The 15,002-nt window shown below is 44.7% G+C and overlaps 1 protein-coding gene across 4 annotated transcripts in view; it reads left to right on the top strand.

Moving 5' to 3' along the window:
- The window catches only part of GLT8D2 (glycosyltransferase 8 domain containing 2), a 72,348-nt gene that overhangs the window by 47,807 nt on the left and 9,539 nt on the right, over positions 1-15,002 (top strand). For all 4 annotated transcript variants that reach the window (XM_033953361.1, XM_033953363.1, XM_033953359.1 and 1 more), the window contains one exon: positions 6,036-6,202. In XM_033953361.1, coding sequence (XP_033809252.1) covers positions 6,036-6,202 — 167 coding nt within the window. The remainder of the gene's footprint in view (positions 1-6,035; positions 6,203-15,002) is intronic.

The raw sequence follows: 15,002 nt of genomic DNA, 5'->3' as shown, positions 1-15,002 counted from the left end.
AAACAACATTTTATAGCCCTGCTCTACCAAAAGAGTGGCTAACGATACCCACAGCAACTGACTATAAAGATGTTCCCATTGCTGCAGGTCAAGGGACACCCCCAAAAGGGCCTCCCATTTGTGCTCAAAGGAGCGAACTAAAGGGCGGCTATATAATAAAGCTTTATACAAGCGGGAAATAAGTCCCTCCGCTGAGCCCATGGAAAACACCTGCAAAAAGGCAGAGTCCACTCTCTCCCACTCCAGAACCACCCTCCTGCACAAAAAAATCCCTAAGTTCGGAATAGGCAAAAACATCCGACGCTGGGAGATTATAGATGTCCCTCAACGCTGCAAAGGGGATCAACTCACTCTGAAGAATCATTTGACCTAGAACACGAAGTCCCTCAGTCTCCCAGCAGCGGAAAATCCCCAAGTCCCGGGCAGGTAAAAATCCCGGAGCATATCTTATAGGGGTAGCATAAAAATAACGCTGTCTGGGGAACCATTTTCGACGCACCTGTCCCCATAGCTGGAGAGTGCATGCCATACAGTAAGGAGCCCTTTGCTGTACTTCCCGAATAGTCTCTAAGGGAAGCCATGGCAAAGCCGCCAGAGGATAAGTAGGCAGCAACTCTCGTTCCAAAGAAACCCAACGATGAGATGGAAAAGCCCAATGAAACAAAACCTTTAGGTGAGAAGCCTGGTAATAGGTCAAAAAATCTGAGAATTCCATACCACCATGCTCCCTGCGAACCCGAGGCGGTTTGTGATTCCATACATATGTAAAAGCTCGACACTGAAGGCGGAGTATAAATTTCTTAGGGACTGAGAGAGGCAAACAAGAAAACAGATATAGGAAACGAGGCAAAACATTCATGTGTAATGCACTAATCCTTCCCATCCATGATAATCGTAAGCCCTCCCACCGATCAAGATCATGAAACACTGTCCGCAATAAGGGTGGATAATTCAATCGAAACAGCTCAGATAAATCACCAGAAAGTTGAACCTCAAGATAGCGAAGCGAAGGGGCAGCCCACCTGAATGGGAAGGCCCCCGTCAAGCCCATTACTGCATCCGCTGAAAGAGAGATATTAAGAAGCTCAGATTTAGCAGCATTAATTTTAAATCCTGCTACCTGGCCATACTGCACTGTCCGCAGAGACACCATGGGAAGGCCCCCGTCAAGCCCATTACTGCATCCGCTGAAAGAGAGATATTAAGAAGCTCAGATTTAGCAGCATTAATTTTAAATCCTGCTACCTGGCCATACTGCACTGTCCGCAGAGACACCATCGTGTGAGTAAGAGTGAAGAGAATATCCGCATAAAGCGATATCTTATATTCCTGCTCGCCTGAGGCAATCCCATGGATGTCAGCATGTGCCCGAACAGCCACAGCCAGGGGCTCCATCACTAACACAAAAAGAAGTGGAGACAGAGGACAACCCTGGCACGTCCCATGCTGAATCGAAAAAGGGGTCGAGCAGCGGCCATTAATCCGCAAACAAGCCTCGGGATCAGCATACAGCAGAGTCAACCAATGTAAAAAAATTACCCAAGAATCCCAGTCGCCGAAGCACTGTCGCCATAAAAGGCCAGAAAACCCGATCAAAAGCCTTCTTGGCATCAATTGAAAGCAATACGGAAGGGGTAGAGAAATGCTTGGCCACCCAAATAAGATCTAACACCTTACGAATATTATCCCCAGGTTGCCTACCAGAAATAAAACCACATTGGTCCCCATGAACCAGAGTAGGCATAAAATATTGTAGACGTAGAGCCAAAATACGAGTAAACAACTTATAATCGACATCAAGGAGGGAGATCGGTCGGTAAGAACCACACAGCTCGGGATCCTTCCCAGGCTTTAAAATTAGCGATACCGCCGCTTGGCGGAAAGTATACGGTAGACGCTCTTCCTCCAAAAAAGAATTAAACAACCTAGTTAAAGGATCCACAATATATGCTGCCATTTTTTAATAAAACAATGGGGAAAACCCATCCAGCCCAGGCACCTTATGGGCCAACAAATGCTGAAAGGCCTCCAACACCTGAGACTGAATAGGGGAGGAGAGCCATTCCACATCCACCGCCACCAACCGGGGCAAGCAAATACCCGCCAAAATGGTCTCCACCTCTTCTTCTGAAGCAGGAGACTCAGGGGTATGTAAAGTGTGATAAAATTCCACAAAAGCCTCGTGAATGCCCGCCTCTTGCTCTTGAATCTGTCCGGCAGCATCCCTCACTTTAGTAATAATATGGCGGGCCTGAGTCTGCCGCAGCTGTGTGGCCAACAAACGACCCGCTCTACCTCCCCACTCAAAATAGTGTTGTTTCCGCTGTTGAAGCGCCCAGGCCATCCCCTCCAAGTCCAGCTCCTGTAAAGCACATCTACAGGTCTCCAGGGCAGCCATCCCCTCTAATTGGGCTGTCGCTTATGCCTCCCCTCCAACCGCCGCAATCGAGACATTAAGTCCAATCGATGCGCTACCCTGCATTTATTCCGATAAGCACCCCGGGAAATGCAGCACCCACGCAAGGTCACCTTAAAACTCTCCCGTGCTAACCTCACTGGTATCATTAAAGGTAAAAAAGTCTTTAACATCAGCTTCCAACAACGCCAGAGTTGCGGGGTCAGTCAACAAAGAGTCATTTAAGCGCCAGCTGCTACGTAGAGAATGACACGGTGACAAAATTCATCACCGTTCCCGTCCCCACGGATAACCGTGGGAAACCATCTTCATGTCATTCTTTAAGGAGAGAGGAAAGAATTGGAGGGGCATAATCAAAAAAATCGTCTAAGTCCTCTTTTGGCCTAAGTCCCTAAACGTTCAACCCAGAAGCAGGGACAGTGTCCATAACCAAAACAAACGTCCATGTTTTGATTATGGCCTTCCTCTGCCTAAACGCCCAATCTCCACTATGTCTACAAGTACCCCCACAGCACGTCTACACATTTTAGCCATAATGAAACAAAAACACGCCTAGGCCACAAACGTCCAACAGAAGAGCTTTTAGGTGAAGGAGAAGCCAGTCCTTCGCCTAAGAGCTGGATTCTGTAACCGGTGACTGTCAAAAAGAACACCGGTTACAGAATCCTCCCCCCACAACGATCCAGGCAGGAGGGTGCCCAAGCCCTCCTGCCATGTTAAACCGCGACCCCCCCCCTCCCGACAACATCGGGGCAAGAGGGAGCTCAAGCCCTCTTGCCCCCCCGACTCCCCGACACGATCAGGACAAGAGGGAGCCCAAGCCCTCTTGCCCTGCCGACTCCCCAACTCCCCAACAATATCGGGCCAGGAGGGAGCTCAAGTCCTCCTGGCCCTGGTGACCCCCCCCCCCCCCGCTAGTTGTTCAGGCCAGGAGGGAGCCCAAACCCTCCTGGCCCAGCCGATCCTGCCCCCCCCCCCGACAACATCGGGCCAGGAGGGAGCCCAAACCCTCCTGGCCACGGTGACCCCCTACCCCCACCACGCACTACATTACGGGCAGGAGGGATCCCAGGCCCTCCTTCCATCGACGCAAACCCCCCTCCCCCCAACGACCGCCCCCCCCAAGAACCTCCGACCGCCACCCCAGCCGACCCACGACCCCCCTGGCCGACCCCCACAACACCCCCACCCCCCCTTCCCCGTACCTTTGTTTAGTTGGACGGACAGACGGGAGCCAAACCCGCCTGTCCGGCAGGCAGCCAACGACGGAATGAGGCCGGATTGGCCCATCCGTCCCAAAGCCCCGCCTACTGGTGGGGCCTAAGGCGCCTGGGCCAATCAGAATAGGCCCGGGAGCCTTAGGCCCTTCCTGGGGGTGGGTCCTGAGGCACATGGGCCCAACCCGGCACTGGACGACGAGCTGATCCAGCCCGGGTCACCTTCTGCCAACCCAGGCTCCGCACAGAGGGAGGAACAACAGTCCGCTGTGGCAAAGGAGGCAAGTCAGTAGCCAAGAGCAGACCCGCCTCCACCAGACGGGACCGCACATCCGCCACAGCCGTGGCAGAATAAGTCTTGCCAGCATGCGTAAATGCCAATCCAATAGGGTACAACCAACGATATCTGATATTTTTTTTCCTGTAGAAGCCGGGTAGTCACGATAAGATTGCCTTCGAAACAGGGTTGCAGGAGCCACATCAGGATAAATCTCAATATCCATCTCTTCCCATTTGGTGGTTCCACCACCTCGGCGAACAGCTAGCAAAACATTCTCTTTATCCACATATCGATGAAAACAGGCTACCACATCACGAGGGCGATTGACATCACGGGGTCCCGCAATTCGGTGAGCACGATTAAGCAACGGTTTACCCACCTCTATCGGGGCCCCAGCCGCCTCCAGCGCTTTAATGCAAATAAGATCGATGACTTCCATGCAATGGGCATCAGAGACCGTCTCCGGCATGCCACGAAAGCGGAGGTTGCACCACCTCGAGCGGTTTTCCAAATCCTCAAGCTTTAAAGTAGAGGCCTCCGCACGTTCTTCCAGCTCTGTAATCTGCCCTTTCAGTAGTAGTATATCAGTGCTGTGAGTGTCCAGCAAAGTTTCAGCTTTGCCCAACCTCCCACCGATCTCGCCGACATCCCTGAAAGCTCCTCCTTGAGTTCCTGGAACCAGCCGCGCATCTCCTGCCTGAAGCCCGGTAGAGTCGCATCAGGCGGCTGCTCCGCCAGCACAGGCCCGACACGGTCAACCATTAACTTCACATCAGGCTTCGGGGGCCCGTTCGCAGCCGGCGAGGAGAAAGTTTTGATGTCCAATTGTTTTTTGCGCATCGCCATCACCGCGCTGTCCGCAGAAGTGTCCGCACTCGATTTCAATGTGCCATGCTCAAAAACTCAGACGAGGGAGCTGGAAAAAGCCAAAAAACTCCGTGGGGACCGCGGAGCTAACTCCCTAGGCTGCCATCAGCCACAGTGACGTCACTTCCCCTTTTGCTTTCAACTTTTTTAAAAGGTATAGGGAAGGTTCGGGGGGATTTCTCTGGTGGCAGAAGAGAGTGGGCATCCCTCCTGCCATTTTTATTTGGGTTTGGGAGGGGACAGTGGCTCGGGGGTACCTGTCGCAGGGAGGGTCCATGGTGTGGGGGTATTGTGCATGGCAGGAGGGAGTGGGCATCCCTCCTGCCATTTATTGGAGGAGTTTGGGGGGGGGAGGGGACAGTAGCTCGGGGGTGCATGGTGCAGGGGTGTTCTGTGTGGCAGTAGGGAGGGGGGGTACTATGGCTCAGGGGTGCCTGATCCAGGGGAGGCAATTTTCTCTCAGGCCACGTTTGTCAGGGGTCTTCGGGGAAGTCTTACAAAAGGAACTTCTTGAGTGTTAAATGACTGGAATGTTTGTGTTATAAACTTCTGCTTTTGGTATGAAATAAGTAGATTTTCATGTTGTATGCTTTTCTTTTAATTTTTAATGTTTCCTTCATGCTTAAAAGCTATTAATTTAAACACCACATTAAAATATCCTGATTTTTTAATGGGCGAGCAGAGTGAAGAGTGGTATATGGCACATGTTCTCTTTCTCTCAAAACTATATCTGACAGGAGAAAACTGGTGCCATTTTTGGTATCAACAGGTCAAATATACCCAGAAACAGGCTTAACATTCGAGGCACCAAAATGAGTGTTGGCCAGTGTTATTGATACTTTATTTGCCACTAACATTAGAGCACTATTCAGGAGAATCTGTACATATAAATGTAATTGTATGTACTGCATGATAGTAAGAAACTGGGATATTGAAAATGATGCAGTAAACCTAGGGGTCCTTTTATCAAGCCGCGCTAGCGGGGTTAGCGCGTCGGATATTTCATCACGTGCTAACCCCCGCGGCTGGCTAAAAAACTAACGCCTGCTCAATGCAGACGTTAGCGGCTAGCGCGGCAGGCGGTTTAAAGTGCGGTATTACGCACGTTAAACCCCTACCGCAGCTTGATAAAAGGACCCCCTAATTATGCATGTTTCTTTATTTATATCCCAATGCTTCCAAACAAATGTCTCACAGTAGCTCACACTTTACTAAAATGTATGCATTCCCTAGTAAAAATATGTTTACATTCTAGAACACATATATGGGATTTCTAGACTACCGTAAGGAGGCGATTCGAAAACTTGGCATCAGCCCCAGCTCCTGTTCTTTTAATCCTGGTGTAATTGTTGCCAACATGACAGAGTGGAAACATCAGCGCATTACCAGGCAATTAGAAAGCTGGATGCAGAGAAATGCTAAGTACGTGCATATGTTCAAATCAGTGCTGTTATTGCACACCTTATCTTACAGAACATATTATATTTCAGATGTATTTTTATTTATTTATTTGGTTAATTTTAGTGGTGTAACTCTGGGTCATATACAAGAGAATGACACGGGGACAAATTTTTCCCAATTGGAACAAATTTTCCAGTCCCGGCGAGTTTGTTTCCTGTCCCTGCCCCATTCCTGCAAGCTCTGTCCTCATCTGCATAAGCCTCAAACACTTTAAAATCATAAGTGTTCGAGGCTTGTGTGGTCAAGGAAGAGCTTACAGGAATGGGACAAGGACAGTGACAAAACTTGCGGGGTTGGGATGGGGAAATTGAGTTCCTGCGGGGACGGGGAAAAATTTGTTTCTGTGTCATTCTCTACCATATACTGTGAAATAATGACAATAGAAGGGGAGTCTGACATTTAAAAAGAAGGGAAAGATGGGGATAGCGCAAAGGAAGACTCCCTGAGTTGCAGAACATTTTAGAAATACATTTTCAATAGGGTAATGAACCTGCAAAAATGTGCCTTCATAATTATTTTCACTCTATTTCAGTTAAGGTTATCTTGTGGGATAAAAAGAAGTCCATTTAAACGTGCACTTACTCACATGAAACAATGTTTTTCTCATTACCTAATGTGTGTGTGTAATTCAAAATGCTTTAGAAGTTTATAAAAAATATACAAAGAAACAGAAAACATAGTTAGAATAAAATCAACAAAACCTAAAGCGGGGGGGGGGGATAAGTCCTCCCCAGACGCCCTCATGGTAGGGGCACCTGCAACACTCTTCGCCCCCTGCGTCTTCCCACCATGCGTGCACCCCCCCTTTCCCGTACCTCTAGTTGTTCACCACCACGAGAAACAACGTCAGCGTGCTCCTCATGACCTGTTGGCTCCCGGTGACGTCACTTCCATGTGCCACGCAGAGGAAATTACAAAAGGAGAGCTGCCGCAGTCGCGAGGAACGTGAAAGTGTGGCACCCCACCTCCTCTCCGCCCCCCATCTCTTCCCACTCCTTCCCTCGCCGCGTGCCCCCTTCCCTTCTCCCATACCTCTAGTTGCTCACAGCTACTGTGACCAGCCAGGAATTCTTCCAGCGCAGGTCCCAGTCAAGATAAAGGGAAAAGAGGTGAAACAGAAATCCCGGGTAGGAATTGGTAAAGAACAGGTTGGATCTGAAGTAAATAATTTCCTGGACCACCGGGGGAGCCCAAGAGGCCCTTGGAATACTGCCAGGGCTGATACAGCAGGGCGTTTCCCCAGAGTATATAAGCCTGCCCCTGACAACAGGGAAAGAAGCCGGTTAGGGAGGAAATTTAGGCTTTGCCTCCCTAGGGACCCTGACGAGCCAAACAGGGACAGAGAGCCCCAACCTATGGAGCTGGATGAGGTTGAACAACCAGAGGGTTTGACTCCAACGGAGGAACTTATGGACTTTCAAGAGTCTTGTGCTGGTGAGGATGTTAACCTACCTGAACCAATGCAGGTGAACTGGGCTCTGAGCCACAAACAGTGAGTGAGTTTTGGAAACTGTTTGTGTGCTGTTCTTTTGTTTTTTGAATGCTGATTTTTGCTGTGAAAGTTTAGAGAGAGTATTTGAGGGAGAGGTTTTGCTTCCACCTGGGAGGGAATGTGAAAGTCTGTTTGAAAGACTGAAGTTTTGCAAAACCTACTACTCTCTCCTTTGCCTGGCAACCTTGATTATTAATTGCCAGAGGCTTTCTTATTTTTTTTGTTATGGACTGCAATCTAAGTAAAACTTGAAAGCTGGACTGTATCTGTTTTTGAGTAAAGAAGAGGACTGCTTGGTAGCAGTCAGAGTGAGCTCTCTACTGAGCCCAGGTCTCAGCAATAGGGGAGACTTAAGAAGCAGGAAGAAAAAGGAAAGTTGGAGTTAATTAGCCCTGCTTCAATTACTCTGTCATTTTGACAGTATTGTATTCTTCTTTTCTTTTCTTTACTGGACTTCTGTCTGGAATGTTGAATCGATGAAAGTATTACTTACCTGTTGGGAAGGATTAAGTAAAGAGCACTATTTATATAAACTGTCCCTGTGTTGGAACTTTATTTGTGGTGTTTTTTTTTACTTTTGAAAACCCGATCCTGCAGGGTGACTCCAGGCCGGGTCACACGCTTGGGTGCTGTTTAGTGTAGCCATCAGAATTGCAACAAAGCCCTGGTCAGGGTTATGCTGGTGGCCACACTACGAGCAACAATGTCGGCTCCCGTCTATGGAACATCCAGATGCCACACATAGGAAGTGACATCAGAGGGAGAAAACGCGGTTGCGAGCACATTGAAGTTATTGGTTGTGGCAGTGCTCAACTAGAGGTACGGGGGAAGGGGGGAATGCACGCCAGAGGGCCATGGCTGAATACTGGTTCTTGTAAATAAATGCCCACTTTTTCTAAAGTTTGCCCCTGAGCTTTATTTATTGTCATGGTGAATGCTAATGTGACTGGAAATTGTTGCCTTCGTAATGTAAAGGGCAAATCAGTGGATGTTGGAACCAAATCAATACGTGGAATAAAAACGAATTCTCCTTCTGCTGAACTGGTTATTACTTGAGCAATGATGAGGTTGTTGTTTAAGTCATTAATGATGAAGCGGGTACCACTGCACTCTTTTTGTATTTAGATTTCTAAGCAGCATAATGATTGCTTCTTTTTTTAAGGTTGAGTTTATGTTTTGGCATACCTGTTGGAGTTAATTCATTGAGGAACTCTATGGGATAGTTTTGTGTGTCTTCCTGAGTGGAGTCATCAATTGAGGTGGAGCTGAGATATGTTAAAGTCTGTCCTTCCAAAATGTTGACTACCTCTTCATTTATGGAGTTTACATCAGAGTTTTTTGGGCAAATTATAGATTTTTTTGTTAATTTTGGAATATCTGTAATAGTAATTTTTTCTCCAAAAAAGTCTTTGATGATATTTTCCGTGGTTAAAATTTGGGAAGGAATTTCAATAATGTCATCAGGGAAGCCATCAATGTGTGGTGTATCACCATTACCAACTTTGATGAGCCAAATGCTGAAATCAGTGTCTATTAATCGAATATTGTTTTTAAGGTTTAGGACTTTGAATTTGGGCCAGAGGTTGTTATTCTTTATACATGCCTCTAAAATTTTTGTCCGGTCAGCATGAGGCACCACGGGAAGTGTTTGACAGAAATCTCCACCAAGTAAGATAACTTTTCCTCCAAAGGGTTTGTTGTTATCCATTATTTCTTGTAGTAGTTTGTCAACCACTATAAGAGCTATAGAGGGGGCCATAGTACATTCGTTCATATTTTAGGAAAAGGTCATTCATATTTTGTAGGGAAGCAGATATGCAGATGTATGCAAATAATTCCCTTAGTTGTTTAGGCATGCTGTATTGCCCTGCTTCTTCCAGAGTGCTGTCCCATACTTTATCATCATTAATGAGGCCTCTTTGTTTGGCGGCCTCTTGGAAAGTGGGGTAGATATTTCCATTTACAGTTCTTAGATGTTCAAAGGATTGTGCACCAGAAACATTGAGCAATAGTAGGCGCAGAGAGTAGCGTTCTGGATCAGATAGTAAGTTCACAGAATACATGCATCCAATAACTTTTTCAGCACTCCGTTGATGTAATTTCCAAGTACAATGGTTAGAGTCAAAGACATAGTGTAAAGGAATGTCTGGGTATAATATACTCCTTGCTTCTTCGTGGTTTTGATTTAGTTTGAACCAAGCTGTCAAATGAGTATTGCGTTGTGAAGCTATCTGTGCTGCTGTAGAAATGTTATTTGGGTTGAAAAATATAGTTTGTTCATCTGGCAGATGGACTGCTAATCTGTGTATGGTATGTGATTGATAATGCATTTCGAATCCATTCAAACGCCATGCTGCTTCAAGAGCGCTCACATATCTTGAATTTATAAAAGTTTTAATTTCATCATGATTTAAACTACCCTGTTCTTGAATGACAACATTTGCACAATCATGACCTTTGTATACATATTTAAAAAGGTATTTGACGCTTTTCACAGAAGCACAGACTTCAACATTAATGTGGCAATTATACTTTAGGGCTAGATATGAATTATATGGTACAACCCAAGTATTATCAATTGTGTTGCCATTAACATTTGAAATTTGGCCTGTGTTTCCTCTTCTGTATTTGGGATAACCATTAATATTTGCAATAGTTTGTTGTTGAAATCGCTTTGGGTAATCCTTACTGCATTTGCCATTTTTCATACACGGAGAATTAAGATTGTATACTCCACATGGTCCATGAATCATATGTTTTGTTACAATTGCATATAAGTGGTTATATTTGGAATTTCTGCAGATACAATTTTGTCTATCAGTTCTTCTGTTTTTGGTTTACTATCATCTTTAAGAATGAGTAGTATGTGAGCATGTGGTAAACCCCTCTTTTGAAATTCAATCACGTATACAATGGCTTTTGTTAGTCCAAAAATATGTTTTTTACAGATATCATTGATGAGCTTTTAGTTTTATGTGAAATACTCTTGCAACTAAATCTGGGCGTGCATCAGCAGTTTGACCATGTTGTAGGTTATTAACAATCTCTTCCCATTTGGGGTTGCACGTCATTGTAATGAAAAGATCAGGCTTGCCATATTTTCTGACAATTGCCATTGCATCTTGATAATTTTGTAACATGTTTCTGGGGCTACCTGTAAATGAGGAAGGCAAAATGTAAGTTTTTTCAGGAATTAGGCCTGCATCATTGGCTTCATTAATTAAATAGTCCATTAATCCTGAGTATTTTTATACTCTTAATTTTGGTTGATTTTGGCATGTGTAATTTAGTCTGTTGGCTTCAGTTTTGACATATGCATCTACTATATATTGTTGCGTACGTCGGCCAGCATGTAAGAAGGGATTAAATACATCTCTGATGGAAAGACAGTACCCATAATATTGCATTTGTGTTACCCTAACTCTAGGATTTTGTGACTGATTTGTTAAGCCTACTAAGGTTTGTGGTCTGTGTTGCAAAGGTATGTCAATTCCCCAGCTTTGATCCCCATATAGGAAGAGTAATGGGTAAACCATGGGTTCCAGATTAGGATCAAGGACACTAATTTTTTGTGTTATCCTTTGTGTTGGGTTGTCTGCACTTGGTTTGCAGTGAATAAGGAGATCTCGTTCAAGTGGTGGTTCTCCGTCATTATTTTGAAAAATAAATGCAACTTCATTATGTGTTGGTGAGTTATAGCGCCTTTGGTCATTTTTACGATCTTGTACTATTGTCATAGTTACCTCCTTAGTAACATTGCTTGTTCTGATGGCATCATCTTCATATTCTTTTTCAACCTGTTGCAGGCCTCTGCAAATGGATTGTATTGTGCCATAAGTGTGCTGTTTGCATAAGTTCTGGATTTATTCCTGAGTTAGGTGAAATGTGCATTCTTTGTTCTGCAGCTTCAGAGGGATCTAAAATATATAATTATGCATACTGTCTGGTTTTTCCCTGTTGTGGGTGCAGTGTGCCTACTCTGTGACAAATTGAACCATGGATGCGGAAACAATATGGGCCATGGCCAGGAGGTGGAGCAATGTTTGCTCCCATGGAGGCAAATGCTAGGGCACTATTTATAGATCATATATTATCAAATAAATTTTTGCTATAATGATGTTGACTGGTCATGAATTGTTGGATAAAAGGATGTGTAGTAATTGGGGGAAGATGTACTTTTCCTTTTGAGCAACATTGTGAAAATTTACAATCTGAAGGGCTTTCTGCTTCAAAATGTTTAGCATTACAAAAGTTGCAGATATGATCTAAATATCCACATGTGTGAGTTTGAATGTTGTCCTCATTAATATTTTGCATGTCATTTATAAATGCAATTGGTTGTATTCCGGTCCTTGACTGTTGGGTATTGGGTTTTTTTCTCTGTGACAGATGTGTTATAACGGGTCTGTATAGGTTGGTGTGTTGCTGACTTTGTGATTGTTATTCTTCTGAAGTCAGTGTTGCTATTGTAGATATTTGTTGTTTTGGATTTAAAAAATTTTTTTTTTGCTCAGTAGTTCTATTTGCTCGCCTTTGTTTTTCTGTTTTGGCATGTTTCCGACGCAGTGATTTCTGTTCTTCTGGAGTTAGAGTTGCTATTTTTTTTTTCTTTCTGTGTCTTTTTGACGTTGTTTTTTTTTTCTTCTATTGATATACTTACTCATTTTGTTTTTCTCTTTTGGCATGTTTCAGACGCAGTGATTTCTGTTCTTCTGGAGTTAGAGTTGCTATTTTAGTTCTTTTTTTCTCTATGTTTTTTTGACATTGATTTTTCTTTTCTTCAATAGATATATGTGCTCGGCTTTGTTGTATTTTTGCAAGTTTGTGATTGTTTTTCTTCTGGAGTTAAAGTTGCTCTTTTAGTTTTTTTTGTTCTGCATTTTTTTAACGTTGATACTCCTGTTGTTCAACAGTTTTATTTGTTTGTCTTTATTTTTCTCTTTCTGCCTTTCTCCTCTTCAACTCTACCTGTTGATGTGACAGTTCTTCCTGTAGATGTCATTGTGTTGTTTTAATTTTTTTAAATGTTATTTTAAGTGTGTTTGTTTAATCTGATGGTTGGAGTAGCTGACTGCTGGCACTGGGTTTTTTTTGTCAAAGTGAATCCTGGCAATGGTTGTATAGTGGTTTTCGCACATTGACTGATGGAACTGGTTGTTTTTGGCACACTGAGTGTTTGCAATGATTCTATAGGCTCACTGACTGCTGGTACTGGTTGTTATTTGGCTCACTGACTGATGGAACTGGTTGTTTTTGGTACACTGAGTGTTGGCAATGGTTGTATAGGCTCACTGACTGTTGTGATTGGTTTTTTTACGCCCCCTTCCAATCACACCTCTCCCTTCAAAGCAAAGCAAGATCACTACCTGATCCCAACCAAACACACCCCCTTCACCCAAACCAATGCAAATTCACTCCCTGACCCCTTCCCCAGCACACCTCTCCCTGCAAAGCAATGCAAGATTGTTCCTTTTCCCTTACCAAGCACACCCTCCCCCAAAAGCAAAGCAAGATTGCTCCCTGGCCCCCTTCCCAGCACACCCTCTTCACCCAAAGCAATGAAAGATTAGTCACTGCTCCCTCAGTACACCTGTTTCTCCAAAACCAAAACAAAATTGCTCCCTGCCCCAAGCACATAGGTTTTGGCTTATCTGAGAAGTGTCCCATTTTCTGGAGCAGCTCTGACAGGGTCCAACGCAGGCTCCTTATAGTGATAGGGAAAGTGCCACACGCACACTGCCACAGGCTCCTTAGTGAGCTGGAGGAAACAGCCACACACAAATAGTGGCAGGTGCTAGAATAGGGGTGTAGATTTAGACATTTCTGTAATTTCTAAATTTATTTCTTTGTGTAGGTCTGTCTTTTTTTCTCTCTCCCTGCCTCCTTTCTTTGTGTATGTCTGTCTGCCTCCCTGTCTGTCTGTTTGGGGTTTTTTTGCTGTGTGCCTTCTTGGCCACTGTCTATCTGTCTGGGTTGTTTTATTTTTTTTTTGCTGTCTGTCTGTATTTCTTTATTTCGGTCTCTCTCTTTGTCCACTGTCTGTCATTTTTTGGTGTCTGTCTCCTTGGCCGCTGTCTGTCTGTCTCATTGGCTGCTGTATGTCTTTTTTTTTTTTTGCTGTCTTTCTCCTTGGCCACTGTCTGTATTTCTTAATTTTGGTCCCTCTCCTTGCCCGCTGTATGTCTGTCTGTCTTTGTTTTGTTGTCTGTCTCCTTGGCTGCTGTATGTGTGTCTGGGTTTTTTTTCTGTGTGTCTTTCTCTCCTTGTCCACTGTTTATTTTGTTTTTTGTTTTTCAATCTGTCTCTCTAGGCCCCTGTCCTTCTGTGTGTGTTTGACTGACACTTTCTGTCTATATCCTTGTCCGCTGTCTGTATTTGTTTTTATTTCGGTCTCTCTCCTTAACTACTGTCTGTCTGTTTTGTTTTTTTTTTGCTGTCTGTCTCCCTGGCCACTGTCTGTCTGTTTCCTTGGCTGCTGTCTGTCTGTATTTCTTTATTTCGGTCTCTCTCCTTGGCCGCTGTCTGTGTCTTGTCATTTTTTGGTGTTTGTCTCCTTGGCTTCTGTCTGTCTTTTTTTACTGTATGTCTTTTACGCCACTGTATGTCTGTATTTGTTTTTTTTGCTGTCTGGCTCCTTGGCTGCTGTCTGTCTCATTGGCTGCTGTATGTCTGTCTGTCTTTCTTTGCTGTCTGGCTCCTTGGCCGCTGTTTGGCTGTCTGTCTTTTTGCTGTCTGTATTTCTTAATATCGGTCTCTCTCCTTGGTTGCTGTCTGTCTGTCTGTCTTTGTTTTGTTGTCTGTCTCCTTGGCTGCTGTGTGTCTGGTTTTTTTTCTGTGTGTCTTTCTCTCCTTGTCCACTATTTATTTTGTATTTTTTTTTCAATCTGTCTCTCTAGTCCCCTGTCCTTCTGTGTGTGTTTGACTGCCACCTTCTGTCTATATCAGGGATCTCAAAGTCCCTCCTTGAGGGCCGCAATCCAGTCGGGTTTTCAGGGTTTCCCCAATGAATATGCATTGAAAGCAGTGCATGCACATAGATCTCATGCATATTCATTGGAGAAATCCTAAAAACCCGACTGGATTGCGGTCCTCAAGAAGGGACTTTGAGACCCCTGGTCTATATCCTTGGAGATGTCAGGGGAAAGTCATGTGTGTGGAGATGTCAGGGGGCTGTTGGAGGAATATGCCCCTTTTCACATCTACCTTTTTTTTTTAATAAGCATGCAACCGGGACAGAGTAACTTGAAAACGGCACAGAATAGGTGGTAT

This window comes from Geotrypetes seraphini, chromosome 7, assembly GCF_902459505.1.
Source record: "Geotrypetes seraphini chromosome 7, aGeoSer1.1, whole genome shotgun sequence".
NCBI lineage: Eukaryota > Metazoa > Chordata > Amphibia > Gymnophiona > Dermophiidae > Geotrypetes > Geotrypetes seraphini.
The sequence above is the reverse complement of the archived record's forward strand: the minus strand, read 5'-3'. Positions and strand labels throughout refer to the sequence as shown.